Source organism: Callorhinus ursinus, unplaced genomic scaffold, assembly GCF_003265705.2.
Source record: "Callorhinus ursinus isolate GAN/ISIS: 27379988/994484 unplaced genomic scaffold, GSC_fseal_2.0 scaffold4, whole genome shotgun sequence".
Lineage (NCBI taxonomy): Eukaryota > Metazoa > Chordata > Mammalia > Carnivora > Otariidae > Callorhinus > Callorhinus ursinus.
The window spans coordinates 52,284,811-52,301,477 of NW_027397066.1; the positions used below are offsets into that span (position 1 = coordinate 52,284,811).

General features: G+C 33.7%; 1 protein-coding gene across 11 annotated transcripts in view; it reads right to left on the bottom strand.

Annotated features, from left to right (window-relative positions):
* The window catches only part of EPHA5 (EPH receptor A5), a 347,875-nt gene that overhangs the window by 71,510 nt on the left and 259,698 nt on the right, over nucleotides 1–16,667 (bottom strand). For all 11 annotated transcript variants that reach the window (XM_073891747.1, XM_073891746.1, XM_025887325.2 and 8 more), the window contains one exon: nucleotides 10,225–10,330. In XM_073891747.1, the coding sequence (XP_073747848.1) occupies nucleotides 10,225–10,330 (106 nt within the window). The remainder of the gene's footprint in view (nucleotides 1–10,224; nucleotides 10,331–16,667) is intronic.

Genomic DNA, 16,667 nt, shown 5'->3' on the forward strand with positions numbered 1-16,667 from the left:
TTTTCTTGCCTTTCAATCTATCTTGACTCAAGAGAACTCAACAATTACCATGATGGAGATGTGGAACTCAAGGCTAGCCCATAAAAATGGGAAGAAAAGCAAACAGGCCATTTAAAAAAATAAACAAATGAAACGGTGATTTAAAGAACAGAACCCCAAAATAATCATTAAAATTCACTGACATTGTTATGCAGTATTGATGGCTACAAGGGAGTTGAGCAATGCCTGTAGATATTAAGAAATGCATGCCAAAGATCTAACACAGAAAAGTGCCATTTTTCTATAAGATTAAAAAGTCAGGGGAGTAAGAAATAATGAGAAGCAAGGAGTGAGCTATAGTCCAAAGATTTTTGGTAAGCAAGATAATTAGGATATAATATATTTTGTAGCACTATCACAGACATCAAATATATCTAATGTCAATTCCTCCACATGGCCAATAAAGAATTCAGCTGTTTGAAACTGAGTTGCTAATCCATTAGAAACATTTCTATCTTTCCAGGTTTAGGCAAGTTCTAAAACAAGAGCACAGATCTTAAACAAATGTGGCTTTTAGCGGGTGCTTAAAATCATTTGGAACATTTTATTGTCATTTGCTTCATTTCTCAGCAACAGATATACTCCCAGACATGGCTCAGGAAATTAACTGAGTTTTTGTTAAATAGATGGTCTACCTTTTGGCATAGGGTAGTGTTATTGATTTTTTTCTGTAAAGCTGGGTATCAGGTTCCTGTGAGAGCCTGTGTGGGCTCAGAGAGATGTGGTAAGATTCCAGTAGAGTCTTCTTTCAGAGCCCTGGCATGCCAGCATGTTCTCTTTCATATCTACAGAAATGGAGCTTCGGGCAAATGGAACTTCAGACAAAGAGCATATTTTGCTCTTGTAGTCAGGCTTTTTGACCTGCCCTATGCCTCATACTTGATGAAATCTGAGAGTCTTTAGATTCTTTGCTATAATACATATATATACACACATATATATTTTATTTTTGCAAATCAATGATATTAACTTGTCTCAGTACCATAAAGTTTTTCCTTCAAAATGTTTGCCTCCATAGAACTTCCTGAGAGTTGCAGTGATGTTTCCGTGTTTGATCTGTGAGAAGTTGCAGGTGGGATATTCAATAACGTTGAGCAATTGAATCAGTAACCCTCCTGGGTTTAGTTTCCTAGGACGATTTACTTCCCAGAGTGGGCAATTAGTTGTTGCTATGCTCCTAGTCTTTCTGGCACTATTCTGCCCTGATCCCCATTTGTCAGTTATTAATAAATTATGATCTTCTCTCTAATTATCTTTGATTCAGAGCCTTTGAAGAAAAAAGCATGTAATCATGAGAAAATGGAAGGAATAACAACTCTCAGATATTAAATCAATACACATGCCTGGATTTATTACAGTTTCATAAAGTCATATCTACTGCTAATTCATAAACCACTGAGATTTGCTTTTAATGAGAGCTTCCTAAAATCAGTGATTGTACATGTGATTATAAATATTTGGCTATTTATCAGTATTTTAAAACAAAATAATATTAGGCAAAATATTTTCATATAATACTTTTTCTTATCAAAACTTACCAAGTTTTGAAACTATATAATCCTAGTTATGTTAGAAATGCTAAATATACCAACATATTCACGATACCCCTAATCTGAAGAGAATCAGGAGAGAAATACAAACCTGTTGACCTACATTATTATTAATAAAAACTATTGCTGTTTGATGATACCAGGTGCATCATCATACTGGCTTCAGCATATCCAGATGTCAAATAAATGATATAAGCTGGTGAAGATTTCTTTTTTTAAGATTTATTTATTTACTTGAGAGACAGAGAGAGAGAGAGAGAGTATGCTCGGGGGGGGGTGGGGCAGAGAAGGAGAGAAACTTAAGCAAACTCCTGAAAGCACAGAACCTGATGCAGGGCTTGATCTCATGACCCTAAGGATAATGACCTGAGATCATGACCTGAGCTGAAATCAAGAGTTGGATGCTTACCCAGCTGATCCACCCAGACACCCCATCTGGTGAAGATTTCTTAACTCTTATGTAATACTTCTTTGAAATTACTGCATTTATTTATTTTTTTTTTAAGATTTTATTTATTTTTCATGAGAGACAGAGAGAGAGAGGCAGAGGAAGAAGCAGGTTCTCAAGGAGCAGGGAGCCCGATGCGGGACTCGATCCCAGGACACTGGGATCATGGCCTGAGCCGAAGGCAGATGCTTAACCATCTGAGCCACCCAGGCACCCTACTGCATTTATTTTGTGATGGCACAAAATATTTCAGCAATCAGGAAGAAAGCACATTTATGGTTAAGCATTCTATTAGACTTATGTCAGTGTTGCTAACAGTTTTCATTTTCCAAACTATCAACATTAATAGGAACAAAGCACTTCAAATGGAGATTGATGCACCGTTTAGCTTTAATTCAATAATTTATGTGGTATTCATTCAATTAGGTTATGTGGGAGAGCCACAGAAGTCTTTATCTTCTAAATACTGAAGAAGAGAAGATTATTTACTCAATATACAATAATTTGTGGTTGAAAGTGTTAAATTTCATGAGAAATATTGACATATTGCTCCGAGACTTCAGCAGAGGGAAGAAAGGCTCTGGCTAATGGAATTAAGGATGATTTTGTGATAGAAAATAATGGTTACTGTGGGTCTTGACATGTGGGTAAGGTTTAAATATTGAGACATGAAATGAAGCATAAGAAAAAAGGCACAGATAGAGATCCTCTTTCCACATTCTTAGTTCATGTGCTTTGTATGAGACTGACCCTGTCTTCAGAGTCAGGTGTGAGGTCCTACTGTGCTGGGCCATGCAGTGTAACTTCATCCTCTTCTTATTTAAGGTCCCAGTGCTATTGATTGATTTAGTCTGTAGAGCTGGAATTTAGGTTCCTATCAGAGCCTGTACCATATGAGCTCTGAGAGTGAAAGTCAAGAACTCTAAAGTCAGAGCTGGGCTCAACAGAGTGACCATTCCTGCTTCAGTGATCCAGTAATTGTCTGGTCTCTTGCTACCATGAGGTAGCCACCTACCATGAGGCCCCACCATGAGGGCCACTCCTCAATCTCCTTTGACTGGATCTTTCTCCTCCACTCTATCTCTCAATGTCATTGTTGCTGGGCTCCACCCAAATTACCACATTTTGATGAGTGGCTTTAAATACCATATTTGTACCACAGCACACTTTAATCACGTGCCTCCAATTGCATAGCAGACACTGTTTTAGCACCTAGATCAATAAGTGTCTGTACTTTGGATTTTTTTTTTTAATCTCTGGAACTTTTCATCTATACCATCTATAATTCTCTTTCAGAATAAGCCACTTTGAATTTGGCCTCTGTCATACGCAACCAAAGGGCCAAAAACACATAGAGGTAATGTTGGAAGGGTAGTTTGCAGCATATTTTCAAGAGTCCCGAACTCCAGCTTAATTCTTCCAGTGATAAGATCACTGGACGTTTACTGAGAATCTACACTATAATCTGTATGCTCAAGATGAACATATCTATCAGAAGAGACATATATAAAATGATGAACTAAATCTACTTCAATTGGAAAAAAATGTTTTGAGGAAACACAAAGGTGAAATAATCAGCTATTACAAAATCAGGAACGGTCATAAAGTTGGTGACATTTAATGGGCATGGTTCTAGAACAAATAATTTATCCAGTACAATATTCCAGTGAAGGACTGAGGGACAATTCACTAAAATCCAATGTATTTTTTATTTACTTTAGTGTCAAAATATCACTGACATTAATTTCTAAGAGGTATTTTAATTATATCACTGACCAGTTTGGAAAGTTTTAAATAATGTTAATTAATACCATTATTTTGGGCAGTAGAGAATCAGTGACTTTGTATACTAGAGTTCAGAGTTTCATCAAAATCATACAGTTTAGTGCTTGCATGTCATGGGAAGTTACATAGTGAAGAACAAGGACCCTAAATTCAGAGCTGGATTCAAGCCCCAGACCCTCACTAAGTGACAGTATACAGTAATTTGTGTTCTAGACATTTTCTCACAGGAGAAGAAATAATGCACAGATAAGAATCTTTGCCATCTTGGATCTACAGCCAAAAAACTAACAAGAGAAATATATATTTAGTATATAACGGCAATTACGTGTTATGAAGAGGCAAATCAAGGTAAGAGAGATCTGATGTGCAGTAGAAGGAATCATGGGCCATCATTTTAGTAAGCCCAAAGGAGAGGATGGGATTTTGTGAGGACTTGAAAGCAGGAGGAAGCTATGTGCTCCTCTGGGGCAAGGGGCTAGAGCATATTGTACTTATTATGAACATGATGATGATGATGATAATGATGATGATGATGATGATGTTACTCCCATTAGGCAAAGAGGCTTCTCTGAAGGTTTTAGAATACTTCATACTCTTTAAAAACCATTCACTTAGGAAGCTATTATGCTTTGATATCAAAAGTAGGCAGAGCTCTGGCACTTGTCTGAATTTTAAATAATTACATTCAAAATGCCTGCATAATTATTTTATGTGGCTCCAAATAAGCATGAAGGAAAGTTTCTAAGTCTGGTAGGCTTTACCATCAAACTATCGTTTTTCCTAACATAAGAACTGTGGCAGGAAATCAATTAATGTCTCAGACTGTCACTGTGGTCCAAAGGAAAAAAGTTACCGTAAAGGAGGGATTCCATTTTAAACATTGGTCTTTATCCATAGTTGGTGCTATTCAGTTTATGAAATTCTGTCCACTGATCTGACTACTAAATTAAAGTGGAAACACGTTGAGCAAAGAGCATTACCTTCTTATTTCATATGCCTGGGAGTTATCTTGGTATTTTATGTACAACAGATGTTCAATAAATATTTGGATATTTAAAGAATATGTCAGTTATAACTTGTTATCATTAAGACATTTGAAAAAAATGTACAAAAGGCTAAATTTTAATATTATTTTTAAGTAATAAAAAACTTAAAGCGGCATTTTACATAAATCTACTTTTATTCCTTAAATTTCTAACATGGTCTCAGTATCTAAATTTTGATAGGTTAGCCTTCAAGTACACTATCCACTGAAGAATTTTCAGCTCAGAAACTGTGAGACATTTCAAGTGAATTGAGTTTCAATTGTTTCATTAACAAAGAGGGAAATAGGATTTAACAGTTATATGTCCAGCCAGAGGATTTGAACATGGACAGAACAAACAAGGGAAGATCTTTTGCCCAGAAAAAAATCTTTTTTTTACAGACATTAAGCCACCCCTGAGACTAAATTTATCATTTCAGGAGCATCATAATAATCAAGTCATATATGAGTAGCCTTAAAATCACATCAAAGGCTAAGCATCTTGAGGAAATTCTTCCACCTCTTCTTCCACCTCATAGTTTTGTTTTTTGTTTTTTTCCATTTTTAAAACTGGTGAACACCTTCAACTTCTTTGTACTTATTTGCAAGAACCTGTGCAAACGTGTGGGAGTATATGTGTATAATGTGTGTGTGTGTTTTTAACCTCTGAGCATACCTGTGGAATTGATTGAAATAAAAAAGCAAAGCTCTGGAATTTTCTTAAAAAATAAATTCATGAGGTGTGGCTGAGTAGCGCAGTTGGTTAAGTGTCCAACTCAATTTCGGCTCAGGTTGTGGGATCGAGCCCCAAGTGGACTCCATGCTCAGTGTGGAGTCTGTGTGAGATTCTCCCTCCCTCTGCCCCTCCCCTGTGTGTGCATGCTCTCTCTCAAATAAATAATTCTTTTTAAAAAGTGATAAAAAATAAATTCATGAGCATGTAATAAGTGAGGGATCAGAAACAAAGTATTAAAAAATATTGTTTAAGCCCAGGATGTCTATGTTGACCAAGGTTCAAAGAAGAAAGTTTCTCTACACTGATAGATGTTTTCCTTTATATTTTCTGTATCACTAAATCCTGTTAACTTAAGCTTTATGTCAGGTTAAGAAGTATCCAGTAATCAAGAATTAGGCACTAAGTTTGAAATGGAGACAGAAAAAAAAGTAACTTAATGTAATCAATGATCATCCTCAAAGGAAAGGCAAAGAGGGGAAGGACACTATAAAAGACTTTCTCAAACATGTGGAGAGGTGGCAGCATGGAGATGACAATCAATAATGAAATGTTAGTTCATTAAACAATTTATACTATAAAGTAGTAACTATAAGGAGAAAAAACAATAAAATTAGTATATAATAAAGTTATCAGTGTGCATTGCCATTACTGATAAAAGGGAAATATTAAACAACAATTTCAACATGCTGTGCATATCTATAGGAGGTTTAATTTATATTCATCCTAGAGTAACTGGCTCATAGTTTGCTGAGGACATGTCAGTTGTTTTGTAGACCAATAAAAAAAAAATAAAATTAATGGTAAAGAAAGTAAAAAGGAGAATCTAACCCCTGCAGAAAAATGTTCTATGGAATATTTAGCACCTCTAAACATGAAGATCACACAAATTCTAAGATTGACAGAATCCTAAGATGTTATAATTCTCTCTATTTTTTTAAATGGAACTTTTTCCTTTAAGATGGATATCTGCTTACATTATTTTTATTTATTTATTTTATTTTTTTTTTTTTTGTTTACATTATTTTTAACTTTATTTCGATAGGAAGACTCCAAGAGTTTCTCTGTAATCAATTTTAGCCTAAAATGATTAGAAAGTCTCCATCTTTGATTTATTTATCTTTTATTTATTTTAGAACAAAAACGTTTATTTTTTCTTTGAAATAAATTAGTCCCATAGTATTTATATGTTATAATCCTGTTTTTTTGACTTGATATGAACAAAACTACCAATTATCAGTGAATATGTATCTTCAAGACATATTTCCTCTGGGTCCAAATGATATAAATTGTCAATAAATATTACGTTTAAGTAATATTAATATTTTGCAACATATAAAAATTAATTTATCTGTATCACCACTGAGGAGTCAAATTATTTATAATTAAAATACATTTCACCTAGGAGCAAATACCTGGTTTTTAATAAATTCAAGAGATTAAAAAGTAACAAAAGAGTTTAGAGTGAAAGGATAGTCTAAATTTCATTGTATTTTTGTGTGTGTTTATCAGTCATATTATGGCAAAGAAAGAAGGGAGAAACAAATATAATTCACTGTCTTCAGACCAATCCTAGAGCAGACTTTTTCAATAATTTGTCAGTACTCATAATAATTTCCCAAATACTGTTAGGTTTTGGCTACATTTCTTCATTTAATTTTTCTCTTATTTAATAAATCTTTACTGAGTTAATTCAGGAACTGTAGGTACTATGAGATAGGCACACTTTCCTTAGTCCAAACAAAAACTTCAAAGCTCATTGCCTTGAACGAGATAGGAAAGGACCTTCAAGAATCATTTCATTTAGGTTTTGAGTAAATTTATTTAAAACAACATAAAATAACTTATCCATGAAAAATAAAATAAGATGGCCAGAGATGTTTTTATCATAAGACAAATACCCCCTGAAATTCAAGAATGTGCATTCAACAAAATGAAGTAATGAAAATTTCTCATGCAAAAAATATGCTGGTAAAAAAATATAAATCTCAGATTTGGGGGAGTAAGATTTGTTTTCCTTAAATTGAAGATTCCTACTCTTTGCATAGTAAGCTGTGTGTTATAAAACTAAATTCAGAAAAAAATTAACATGAATAAACAATGTACAAATTAATAAGGTATTGCTATTTTTTAAAAGTAATATACTTCTATAAGACAATACATTCAAAATTTTATCTTACCAAGTCTCAGATTTAGTTATGCTGAAAATTAAGCTTTGGTTGTACCTTTGAGTGTAGATGTAATTCTAGTATAACTGAGAAATTATACTAAAATTTAATTATTCTTACACAGCAAATCCAGGTACTTATAGAATTCATGTGGTACATGTTTGCACACACACACTAACATATTACTACCCTTCAGTTACCAAGTAATAGGTTAATTGAACCTTCTCTCAAACACTTTGTCTAATGCTACAGATGCAACAAAGTAAATTGTTTTTAAGTCAATTTTGTGTATATATTGGGGAAGAAAAATTTTTGAGAACAAGGGCTGATTCACATACAAGTAAGCAAGAATCCATAGCTGAATGTCATCAGTAAATTCACATTAACAATATGTAGGTTAAATAACTATAGTGTGGCTAAGTATATAATAAGGCACATTCTGTATTTGATTTATCCTTTAATAAACTCTTAAACACACAAATTTATTGGATTCTAGATATCAGATCTTTCCTCCCATTTTATTCACTTCCTCTAAGTGTGGACCTAAGAAATACAGTGTCTTCTTATGATATTCATGTCCCTAACTATAACTAATACTCCTGGATTTATTGGAAAGGAAGAAGCCAACTAATATCTCAGTCAGAAGTAAAGAAATGATATTACAAACCAACTCTGAAACTGTATCATAGTTATCTACGCTTTTGAGGGAGAAAAGACTCATATCATGTGGTAGTTTTCTTAATAGTTACCATACAGCCAACTTAATTATCTTATTTAAATATGAGCAAAGTTTTGGGGCACCTGGGTGGCTCAGTCGTTAAGCGTCTGCCTTTGGCTCAGGTCATGATCCCAGAGTCCTGGGATTGAGCCCCACTTCAGGCTTCTTGCTCAGCGGGAAGCCTGCTTCTCCCTCTCCCACTCCCCCTGCTTGTGTTCCCTCTCTCGCTGTCTCTGTCTCTGTCAAATAAATAAATAAAATCTTTAAAAAATATATTAAAAATAAATAAATATGAGCAAAGTTTTTATGACAAAATTTTTATCTTCCAGGAAACAGGGACATAATCAGAGCAGTCTTCAGGTGACTTCAGAAAGAAAAGAACTGTAGGTCACCAGGTAGCCAGGCTTTTGGTCAAATGGGGCCAGTTGTCCTCACAAAATCACAAACTGCTTCTCACCTAGAAATTCTAAAAATGCATCACTGCTAGTCTAACATTAAAAGTAAGTGATGGATTTCTATATACACACTTAAGAAAATTTTGAACATTCTTAAATAAACAGGAACTAGAAGAAAAGGAATTTTCAGATACAGAAAGAAAGGATGTTCAAAGGAATATTTCCAACAATGTTTTATGAAAATAAATTACTATAATTTAAGGATATAGTCACAATTCTTTTCAGAATACAATATGCAGTATATTAAAAAGTGCCCAATTCTGTATATTTATGAGTTGAATATGTGCTGAAGAGTCAAAAGTAAATAAGTAGAACAGGAACAAAATCAATGTGAATATTGATTTTCTGACTTTTTTGGCCCCTACACTACATTTCACATATTTATTCAAGTCTAAATATTTCCATGAAGACTTTCGTCAAGTTTTCTGTAATAGTCTAACACCAAAACATTTTCAAATGGACAGCTCTAATTACTAAATAGCCCTTCTAACAATGGCCTGGATAAAAAATGGAGATATGTTTGTTGCAGGAACAGTGCATTCTCATGATTTGATTTATTTACTTACTGTTATTTTAAAATTATTTTTCTGAAGGTTGATTATGCTCAATTCAATATCAGGAAATACTTTCTACATAAGTTGTTGTTGGGTCTCTCTACCTCTTTTATTTTTGTTCAAAATGAAAAATGTAGATGTGTAACACACATGTTAATGTATCTATTGATACAATATTCAGTACAATTCATTTTAAATCAGTACATGCTATGATTGATGTATTCAGATTGAAATCATTCAGAAGCTGAAAATAAAAGCAGTCATGAAAAAGGGTTGGTTACTTCTCAGAATGTTGGTTTGCCAGAGTATCTGTTTGGTATCCATCACCCTGTTAGGATAGAATGCTGGCTAAGTAGAATTATTAGTCCCTATTCCTCTGAATCTACCAGGCACAGGCACAGGCCTTCCCAAACACTAAAATTGAAGCAGAAAACTATAAATAATTTTGAGGGAAAAAACTCACATTTAAAAACTATATTAGAAAAAATATGATTAAAGGCAGAATAAATAATAACAAGTTAATAATTAACTCTTGTGAAGACAGCATACCTGAAAAAGAGAAATTCTGTACTTAAAAGTTAGCACTTAACATGGACAAGGTAAAGCTTAAAAATACATCAGACACTGAAGTTATCTGCTGATACATTGCTTGCCTGATTGGTTTTGGGATGTGCTTAACAGCCAAATGGTCAGATCAAGGTAAAGAAGAGATCAGCTGCAAAAGTTCAAAATCACAGCTTCCTTTCTTACCTTCCACTGAGGAGGAAGCCGATAACCACTGCCAACAAAATGACTCCCACTGTCACAGACACAGCAATTATAGGAATCTGGCTTTGATCGCTGGATGCTGCAACTGCTGATAGGAGACACAGGAAATGGAGCCCGTGGTTAAAGAGATCATATGCATTCAAATAAGAGCTGCTTAATAGTCAGTAATCGATGCGTGGTTTAAGCAATTCCCCCACACTTGGCCGAGATTTCCTCTTCATATCTCTGCTCAATGGTGTGTAATTGAAAAGACATCTTTAGGAGAAAATATTTACTCTCCAAATGGAAATTTGAAAGAATCACTAAGTCACTGATTATTTCTTTGTCATCATAAAAAATGAATTTAATCGTTTGCATAGTATTTATCTAGGGATCTTGGGTTTGCAAGATAAAATGCAACTTAGTCCTTGAGATCAAACACCTTCATCTGAATAGGAGGTGCTAAGTATATAAGATTTGACATTTTAGAGTTCACATGTGGCTATTCGCTAGAAAAAAAAATCTTGGTACCTCAGACAGGACTTTTTTTTTTTTTTCCTCATAGACATAGCTTGAACACCAAAATGTTCTGGCTATGATTTCAGTGAAGTTAATATAATATCACTTTTCCTAATATAAGTTTAAAAACTGTGATTTCAATCAGAATATAATCAGTGAGTATACTTTATGTGTAGGACTACTTTTTGAAAGATATCAAGGCACACATTTAGAACTTTGAGAAGTCTGCTAAGAGTAGGTTTATTTACACCATCTTTTTTTAAATACATGGATTTAGTTGAAATATCCTACATTTTAACAGTACAATTACCATAATAAGAGGAATATGGACATGAGTAGACAGTTGTACCTCAAAAAGCACGGGGATGTTAATTTTGTGCCAACAACTATGCATTATTAAAATAAGAAACTTATAGAGCAAAATAAATTTTACTAATGTTCTCAAAAAACACTCAATAAGATACATACTATGCTACTGTTTAACAATATAATCATTTTTGATAAATTCAGAGTGGTGTTAGCTCACCTTCATAACAAATTTTAAGTTATCAAAAGTAATAACAACTATACTTTCCATGTTTTCTTTCTTATAGCCCCTTATCAGATCTTGGCCCCATCAATAGTTTTGGACAGCCATACACTTCCCTTTCTATTATTGTCACCTCTCTTTTGATTCTTTCAAAACAAAATTGACTGACTGACACTTCTTGCACTTGAGCTACACTTTTAACCCTTTCAGATCAGTCTTTAAACCCAATATCAACAATAGCTTGTTCGTGTATGAAAAAGACTTAATTGATAATCTAAATCTATGTTCTTACCCCCCCCTTTTCTTGGATAATAACAGTTGTGGTTCAGTGGTTCCTTATCTTGATTTTTCTCTCCTATTATCTGATGCTGAAGTCTGTGGTAGGGAATTCAAAGCTGGTGAGCAGTATAAATGGGTAGGGCAAAGCTACTCCACTATCGCAAAGAGCCTAGACCCAAGATTTGCTTTTATAATCTCTAAACTCAGATTATTTATACCACTGCTTTTTCTTAGTTCTTTAATTTTCTTTTTGGTAAGGGGCATGTTCCTAGAGAAAATCATGCAGACTTGGTCTGTATACATGTTATTTTTATTGGGCTCTAACTGCTATTCCAATTATTTTGATTCTCTCTTATTAATTTCCTGACAAAATCATCCCCATAATGAGTCCTCCTCATTTTCTCAAACCACTAATTTATTACCACTTCTCATGTTTCAGAAATGTTAAACTTTATAGATAAAAAAGAGTGATCAAGTCTGAACTCCATGGTTAAATCAAACTGTATGGGTTATACAGTTTTCCTTTGTTTTACCTAACTCCAAAGTTAGAATCCTTCCTGTCTCTTCTAAGACCTGGATCCTTCAACAATCTCCTCCAGGAGAGATTTTCATTCCCTTACAGGCTATTTCTCTGCTATCTACAAGCCTGAACACATAATTCTCCTAAGGGGACGCAGATCCTTATACCTAACCTTACTGATGTTGGTTCAATTGAAATTTGAAAACAGGTCCAACATTTACTAGGTATATAGGCCAAAGCAAAGTACTTAACCTTATCAAGTCTCATTTCATTAATCTCCAAATAGGGATAATATTCCTGGATCATTACAATTCTGTTTAGAGATAATATTTAGCATAGTGCTTCAATTATTGCCAGCCTTAAATAAATAGTAGATAATATTTCTACATATTGCTTTCTGATCCTGCTTTGTTTATCACTCTTTTTTTTTTTAATTTTATTTATTTATTTGAGAGAGACAGAGAGAGAGAGAGAATGAGAGATAGAGAGCACAAGAGGGAAGAGGGTCAGAGAGAGAAGCAGACTCCCCACTGAGCGGGGAGCCCGATGCGGGACTCGATCCCGGGACTCCAGGATCATGACCTGAGCCGAAGGCAGTCGCTTAACCAACTGAGCCACCCAGGCGCCCTTGTTTATCACTCTTATTCTTTCTTATTTTTCAGCATCTTGACTAAGTTATCTAGAACCAGCCTCATTTTTCTGATAACCAGTGTAAATTCTCTCTGAAACTTCTCCTGTCTTTGAGTTCTATGTGTGATATTCTGGCTACATGCAATAAGTACTTCTCCATTTACCTTACCATGCACTATAAGGCATTTGATCTTGTTGAACATAAACTTCAACCTTGAGATTCTGCTCCTCTCGGTTTCTATGACATCAGATGAGCTGTTTTCTCTTTTTCCCCCACTCTGAAGTACTACTTTGTCAGTTCTGTTGGCTTCACATTCTCGCTCCACATCTTATGCATGAACAATTTCTGATGAATGCTGGCTCTTAATCCTTCACACTTCCTTAGCTCTTCACTCTGTCTTTCTCCCTTCCTTCTTTCTTTTCTCCCTACCTCTCATGGATACTTCTTTGCATATGGCATCAGTTAACTATGAGCTGATGAGTCTCAAATTTATGTTTCCAAGTCTTATTTCTCTTCCAAGCTCCACTCTATTAAAACAAAAAAAGACTGCTTTCTTTTTATTTGGATTGTGTTTTCATATAAAAACAACATGTTTAAAATTGGCCCTTTTACCACATCCACTCCCAAGGGTATTAACAAAAACACATCAATAAATAAACATAACCATAAATCAAACCACGAACCAGACTAATTTGATCTCTTTTCTCCTGGTTTCTTTTAACTATCACTGAATTTTTCTTAATTTCTACTTGCCTATTAATTAATAAACATTTTCTCTGTTTCTTTTGTTTTTCCCCATGAATTATATTTTTTCATCTAACAGTCACCTATTTGATTCAAATCTGCCGGCATATGGTTCATCGGCATTTTAAGTGTCCCCTTTGCCTTCTGTGTACTCACATAAATATCCAAAAATATCACTTTGATCATGTTTCTCTGACCAAAAAGTTAACAAGTACTCACTGCCTATGAAAAAAAAAAAATTCCAAATTCTCCATCTAGCATTCAAAAGCCCTTGTAACAAAATTCTAACAAATCTTCCTGGTCTCAGTGAGCCATTTTGGCACTCTGAGATTTAGTTTTGGAGGAAGCAGGCATGATTAATCAGAGGTAGGGATAAAAATAGGACAATTTTAGACTGACCAAATATTAATTTTGAGAAAAAATATGGATGCCCCATATTCTCAAATGCTTCATTTTTAATAATTGACAAGATCTAATATAATTTAACAATATGTTAAAATATACATGGTTTGGGTTAATATCTTGCAATAAAGTAACTTTTAATAGCATACCAAAATTTTTCAAATGCTTAAATTAATAGATTTTATGAAAATATGAAAATATTTTTAGTAGTGCCAAGTTACATAGGTTCATATTTACATGTTTTTATCTACTGTTCACCTAAATCAGATCTTTTGTATAATAGACGATTAAATCAAGGGCCTATGAGGAAGAATTTAAATAATACATTTTCATTTTATAGAAAAATTTCAGCATTTTCTAATTTCTTTGATGGGCTTTGATTATTTTACTATTTCGAATGTACTAATTATTTTGTGAACTTTCTAGTAAAAATAATTCATCAAGATTTTGTACTATTTATTCCTTTGTTTGTTCTCACAGAATCAATAATATCCCCAATATATCAACTAACTTGAAAATATATAGAATTGATAAGGTACTGTCAATGCCCTCCTACTTCTTCAAGGAAAAAAAGTTATAAGCCCAGTATGGTCCATGATTATTGTTTTAATATATCATTAAGGTTTTTAATCTTTAAAGATATAAACCTCTAGTCACTCACATTTCCTATTTTTTTTTTATGTCATGTAGTTTTGAAAGAATTGCTGAGGAATATTTAGGGAATGCTTAAAAGCAAATTTGGGGCAACATAACATACTACTATTAAAAGGATATATGTTATAAACATTAATTGTCTTTAGTAAACAATATTCCTTTTTCTTCAATTATTATATACTTACACATTGTCCCTGGAAAATTTAAGGTAGCATACACTGAGAAATCACACTGATTACCTTATTTTGCTTCTCATACTCCTGATTGAAAACCCATATTACATAGATATTCTCCACATTTTAGCTCTGTATTTGAATAGTTAATCATGAAGCTGAAAAGATTTGTTAAAGCCAGATTATAAGGGTTTTTGAAGACCAGGCTAAGAATTTGGGATCTTTCTACCACAGCTGTAACTATCTGTTAATTTTCTTGATTAAGATAATTTGATCAAAGCTATAATTTTTGATATATAATATGAGTACATAGGAGTTAATGGGGATATTTAAAAGCATGGCAGGCAAATATGCACATGAAAAGATGTTGAACATCATTAACCATCAGAGATTTCAAATTAAAACCGTAATGAGATATCACTACCCACCTGTCCAAAATGACTACAAGAAAAATATAGTGAGAACAGCAAATGCTGATGAAAATGTGGATAAACTGATAACTCATACATTGCTAGTGGGACTGTAAAATGGTATAGTCACTCTGGAAATCCATTTGTCAATTTCTTACAAAATTAAAAATAAAATTGCCATATGATGTAGCAATTGTACTCTTGGGTATTTATCCCAGGGAACTGAAAACTTAGATCAAAGCAAAACATGTACATGAATATTCATAGCATGTTTTTTGGTAATAGCAAAACTGGTATTAACCCAGATGTCCTTCAACAGGTGAATTTTTAAATAAACTGTGGTCCACACATAACACACTCAAAAATAAAAAGAAACAAACTTGATATACATAATAATTTAGATGAATCTCCAGAGAATTAAGTCAATTCTAAACTGTCACATACTGTATGATTCCATGTATAGAACATTTCTGAAATATCATATTTTTTGAAATGGATGTTTAGAAATTAGTGGTTGTCGGTGATTAGTTATAGCACAAGAACTATTCCAAAAGCACAAGAACTATCCCATTGTTCAATAAAACAGAAAAGGGCAACCCGAGGGATCTTTGTGATGTTGGCACTCTTCAGCATCTTGACTTTTGTGGTAGATATACAAATCTATACAACTGACTAAACTGTATCCAACTTAATACACTCACCTGTTTCTATACACACACACAAAGGAGTAGAAAGAAATGTGAATAAGATTGGTGTATTGCATCAATGTCAGTATTCTGAATGTGATATTATGCTATAGTTTTGCCAAATTTTACCATTGGGGGAAACTGAGCAAATTGTACAAGAGTCCATTCTGCACTGTTACTTACAATTGCATGTAAAACTCAACTTATCTAAATAAAAATTTCATTAAAAAAATAGAATAGGGTGCCTGGGTGGCTCAGTTGGTTAAGCAACTGCCTTTAGCTCAGGTCATGATCCTGGAGTCCTAGGATCAAGTCCCACATCAGGCTCCCTACTCGGCAGGGAGTCTGCTTCTCCCTCTGACCCTCCCCCCTCTCATGTGCTCTCTATCTCTCATTCTCTCTCTCTCAAAAAAATAAAATCTTTAAAAAAATAAAAAAAATTAAAAAACAGAATAGCATTATTCCAGCAATTGGGTTATACAGATTTGAATCAAGTAGGTAAGAATTGCATGAAAGGAAGTGATGCTTTGGAGAAAAAAAATCATAAAAGAAACACAAAGGTGCTTGGTAAATCTTAGCAAGTGGGAGTTAAGAAAAATTCAGTGACAGCCTCAAAGTTTCAGGACAATTTATGTTAAAAGAAACCAGAAAAAAAAAAAGTTAACTAGATTGGCTAGATGGTTTCATTCATGCTAAGTTTATTTGTTGGTGCATTTTTATCACTGCTGTTGGGAAAAGGGATGACATATGGGGCCAATTTTAAACATATTATTTATATGCATAACAAAGTGGATAATAGGCAGTTATAAAATATAAACTAAAGCTTGAGAGAGAAAGACCACTCTGAGATTTTTCCATCCAAATCCTTATGTTAAATAGCCTTTCTAAAATAAAGATTT